Raw genomic sequence first — 4,514 nt, forward strand, 5'->3', positions numbered from 1 at the left:
ATAGATAGATAGATAGATAGATAGATAGATAGATAGATAGATAGATAGATATCGATTCTGCCATTGACTGATAGTGTCTGTCTGTAGCATAGTGTACATAGGTACTACATATACTAGAAGTGAGAGCACCCTAGAATGAGAGTACGTTTCCCTGGGGATTGAGAATAGAAGAAAGAACAGATCCCTACACGACGTGCACATTATTCCCAAAGAACCATCTTCGCGAAGATTTTGCAATGCAAATGGGGGTGTCGTCCAGTTGGAAAATTCAGCTTGGTCCATCAATCGGTGTCTAACTGGAGTTCCGTAATTTTTTGGTATTAATCAACTACAATAGGGCCTCTTTGGAAAACCGCGTCAAGTTTACTATCATAACCGAAGCATTTCTACACTATCAATGAGACTCAGCATATTACTGACTATTCGAGAAGTTTTTCTTTTTTTCGTAATTTAATGTTTCGTTTTTTATCATTGTACAAATAATTTGCGACATAAAATAATTCGATAGCAACCCACGATGAAAAGTATCCAGTTAAAGAGAATAGAAAGGAAATAAAAAAGAAATATATCATTCCAGACGGAAATGCGTTCTATGATTTATGAAAAAGTTTTTCTGAACTCTTTTGCAACAAGGTGAAGGATTATTAACGGTAAGGGAAGATTTTGGCTATTTAGATAAATTAGCCCTGACTTTTCCTACTGATCGCGTTGAGGCTATCAAATTTTAAAAAAATGCTAGAAAAGCATTTGCTGTTAATTTATGATCTGAAAAGCTGCGGAATTAGAAATGTTATGGGTGTTCATCCTTGTGTTACATTTTGTAGTGAGCGTGTATTATTAAGATCGTGAAATTACGGAATAAATAAAAATTTTGCAGAAAGTATGATAGAATAAAAAAAAATTCTAGAACAAATTCATTATTTATTCGAGATGCATAAGTATAATATGCATGCGTAACTCTGTAGCTCAAGAGATTTCATTTATTGAGATGAAATTGAACGTGCTGACGTATTTTCGATAAGCTTGACACTAAGCTTTTTTATTTTATTTTATTTTTTTATTTTATTTTATTTTATTTTATTTTATTTTATTTTATTTTATTTTATTTTTTTTAATTTTATTTTACTTTATTTTATTTTATTTTATTTTATTTTTAAATGTTCTTCATTAGCATGATGTTATTAAATTTTCAAGTAGAGAATAAGTTGTTATAAAATCACCAAACTTTTCATAATTGTTATTCTTCAACTTAAATTAACATAATTGCGAAACAGCACCATTTATTTAAAGGAGCAAAGCGAGGTGAAATCTTTTATTACTTTAAACTTTTCAACTTATTTTAAAATAATCATCTTCAAATGTCCCGCAAACAATGCTTCTATTTTTTTATTTCATAGAAATTTGAAGATAAAAATTAAGCAAATTATAAAAATCAACTATGTTAAACACCTTTGTCGAACTTATAGTAAATGTATCAGGGAAGTTAGGTTTTTAGTATACACAAGATCCTCTTTTTTAAAAAAAGTATCAGATTTTAAATAACAATAAGCTTCTCAATGCAATAATTTTGTCAATCGTAATTTAATAGTCCGTTCTGAATATATTTAAGATTTTAAAAGAATAATACATTTGCGATTTAAGATTTTGAAAGAAAAATACATTTGCGCTGAATTATATTCAAGATTATATACAATTTAGCACTTATAAGCTTTTTTCAAGTAACTGCACATATTTTATTGCAATTTTTTTACCTGGCGTAGTCCAAGCTAGGGAGAAGAAAGATATGAGCAAAATAGCTAGCATATTGAATAAAATTGGTGATAATGGTATAAAATTTTCTGAACTTCCCTCATTTTTATAAAAAAATATTTATCTTGTTGATGTATTTTTTTTAAAGATTATAGAGATTACGTGAGAAAATAGAGCCTGTTAACGATTAAAGGTTATCTTATTTCTGTGAGTAACCTTATTTTTTCGATAAAAGCTACACGTTTTGAAACATTATGCAAATCAAAAAAAATAATACAGTTTAAGATCAATCTGCAAGCTACTAATGAAATAGAGGTATAGAATCATGAGTAAAGAATTGTCTATTCAACTAGGTACATTACATCCCATTTTCATAAATTAATAACAATTGAAAAACTATCAACTAGGTACATCACATCCAATTTTCATAAATTAGTAACAATTGAAAAATTGTCAACTAAGTACTTTACATCCAATTTTCATAAATTAATAACAATTAGAAAATTGTCAACTAGGTACTTTGCATCCAATTTTCATAAAATTTAATAACAATTGGAAAATTGTCAACTAGGTATTTTACATCCGATTTTCATAAATTAATAACAATTGGAAAGTTGTCAATTAGATACCTTACATCCAATTTACATGAACTAATGACAATTGGAAAATTGTTAACACAGTTAAATTAAATGTAATTAGTTTGCTCTCTAGAATAAATTTTTTGATATGGTACGTAAAGAATGACATTAAATTACAGGATGCGTGAATATTGCAGGAGAAAAGGAATGTCAATTTTGGTTCGCGTGCTCAATAACATCTAAATGAATACAACAGAGTTTAAGGATAGTTAAAAGGGATATAATAGGGACAATCTCGGATAATAGTAAATATCGACTTAAAAAAATTAAAAATTTTATTGTTTTTATTCCTGTTTTTTGTAATGTTTTTGAAAGTATCCGCCGCTGTTATAATGAAACAAATTAAAAACTTGAAATATTTTTTCGATATTTTGAAGTACTTTGAAGGAGATAATAAGTTTCTAGTTGGTTTTTAAGGACGTCGGTTTTTCCGAATCCTCAATTTTAAGGGTTTGCTGTTTTACTTCCATACTGTTACTAAATAATCTACCCTAATCTAATCTATTTTTAAATAATCAAAAATTAAATAGAAAAATTTGTAGAAATTTAAAAAATATATTGACGAAATTGCAATGGTAACCGAGCAAAACGATTTGGTTTAAATCTGCGTATATACAATAAAACATTTTGAAATCTTTAAATTCAACACTTTTTAATATATATATATATATATATATATATATANATATATATTCATCATATTTCATCAAATATACATATATATATATATATACTTTTCAAACCACTCATATTCCATTAGAAAAATTAACTTCTACTTAAAAGCAGAGATGAATTGAGAAAATAGGAAATGAAATTAAGTCCATGATATTTATACTACATAGAAAGATAATACACACAATTAATTCATACACTCTTAAGACACTGACACAATTTAGTGGGCTTGGTGTGAATTCTTTGGGCTGTGGGCCTGCGTTTGTGCTGAGTTTTTGCGCTGAAGTATTCAGCAGTAGTCAATCAGTATTGTTGCCTTCCATCGACCCTGATACAGTGACTCCACTAAGATATTCTAATATAGTGGTTCCCAAAAGGTGTTCCGTATAACCTTAGGGTTCCATGGAAGAGTAACAGGGGTTCCGTCAGATGTGACCTTTTAGATAGTCTAGACTTTCGAGATTTGATGAAATTCAGTTCCATCTAATGAAATACAAGTGAAATTTATTTTATTTTGGACTGGTAAATTCTGCATTGAAAGTAAGTTTTCTTAAAAAATCTTGTAAATTAGTAATGTCACAAAAATGAAAAAGCATTAGCACAAAATTTTCCTCTTAAAATGTAAAGACACTTCTCTCAGATAAGAACTTTTCCTTTGATTCAAATGATCAAATGGAATTTTTATTGGGCAATGAATCATAGCAACAAAGAGTATGAAATTAAATCTTCAAGTAATTGCCAACCAAAATAATGAAAAATGCGTAAAAAAATGAACCGACCACCCTGAATTGCTTTTATCGGATCTTTTCCATCTAGGATTCCCTCTTAATGTATAAAGGGGGATGTTGTCAAAAATGATAACTAATTTGTGTAGAAGATATTTCAAGTTACGATGCCAGACAAAAAAACGTATTTTCTCTGAATTAGCATAACTTTTTGTGATTTATTTAGTTTTTTTGACACCCAAAATAATAGAGGTGCATCAATCCGGGAAATTGGTTCCCATAGTTTGGTCAAGAGAGCGATCCAAAGTTTGGACACCCTAATGTTAATTTTGTTTATTGCGTATTTCGACACGAATTGAAAAATCTTTACTCAAAATTATAAAATTCATTTATGCAAAGATGAATCCAGGCAAAGAAATAAATTTTAGTAAATATTTACCATTTTTATTATTTTATTTAACAACAGTCGAAAAAAGTTTGAATTGTAAGGTACACGATTTCTTACATCATTTTAAAATATTTAATTTTCCATGGCGAAATATAAAATTTGTACAAAATCGGTTGTATAGTTCCCGAGGAATAGAATATTAAAAAAGTTGTTTATTTAAAACTTGATTTAGGCATCTGAATTATCATTGAAATCTGGCATCTATAATAATATTTATTAAAAATTATATACTCAACTGATTTCAAATTATTTATAATACTAAATAAACTACTAGAGTGATGG

General features: G+C 28.0%; 1 protein-coding gene across 1 annotated transcript in view; it reads right to left on the minus strand.

Annotated features, from left to right (window-relative positions):
* The window catches only part of LOC139424788 (astacin-like metalloprotease toxin 5), an 8,764-nt gene extending 6,883 nt beyond the window's left edge, over positions 1 to 1,881 (minus strand). Inside the window, exon 1 of the mRNA XM_016054176.3 lies at positions 1,752 to 1,881. Within this exon, the coding sequence (XP_015909662.1) occupies positions 1,752 to 1,803 (52 nt within the window). The 5' untranslated portion in view covers positions 1,804 to 1,881. The remainder of the gene's footprint in view (positions 1 to 1,751) is intronic.
* Positions 1,882 to 4,514: the final 2,633 nt, after the last annotated feature.

This window comes from Parasteatoda tepidariorum, chromosome 3, assembly GCF_043381705.1.
Source record: "Parasteatoda tepidariorum isolate YZ-2023 chromosome 3, CAS_Ptep_4.0, whole genome shotgun sequence".
Lineage (NCBI taxonomy): Eukaryota > Metazoa > Arthropoda > Arachnida > Araneae > Theridiidae > Parasteatoda > Parasteatoda tepidariorum.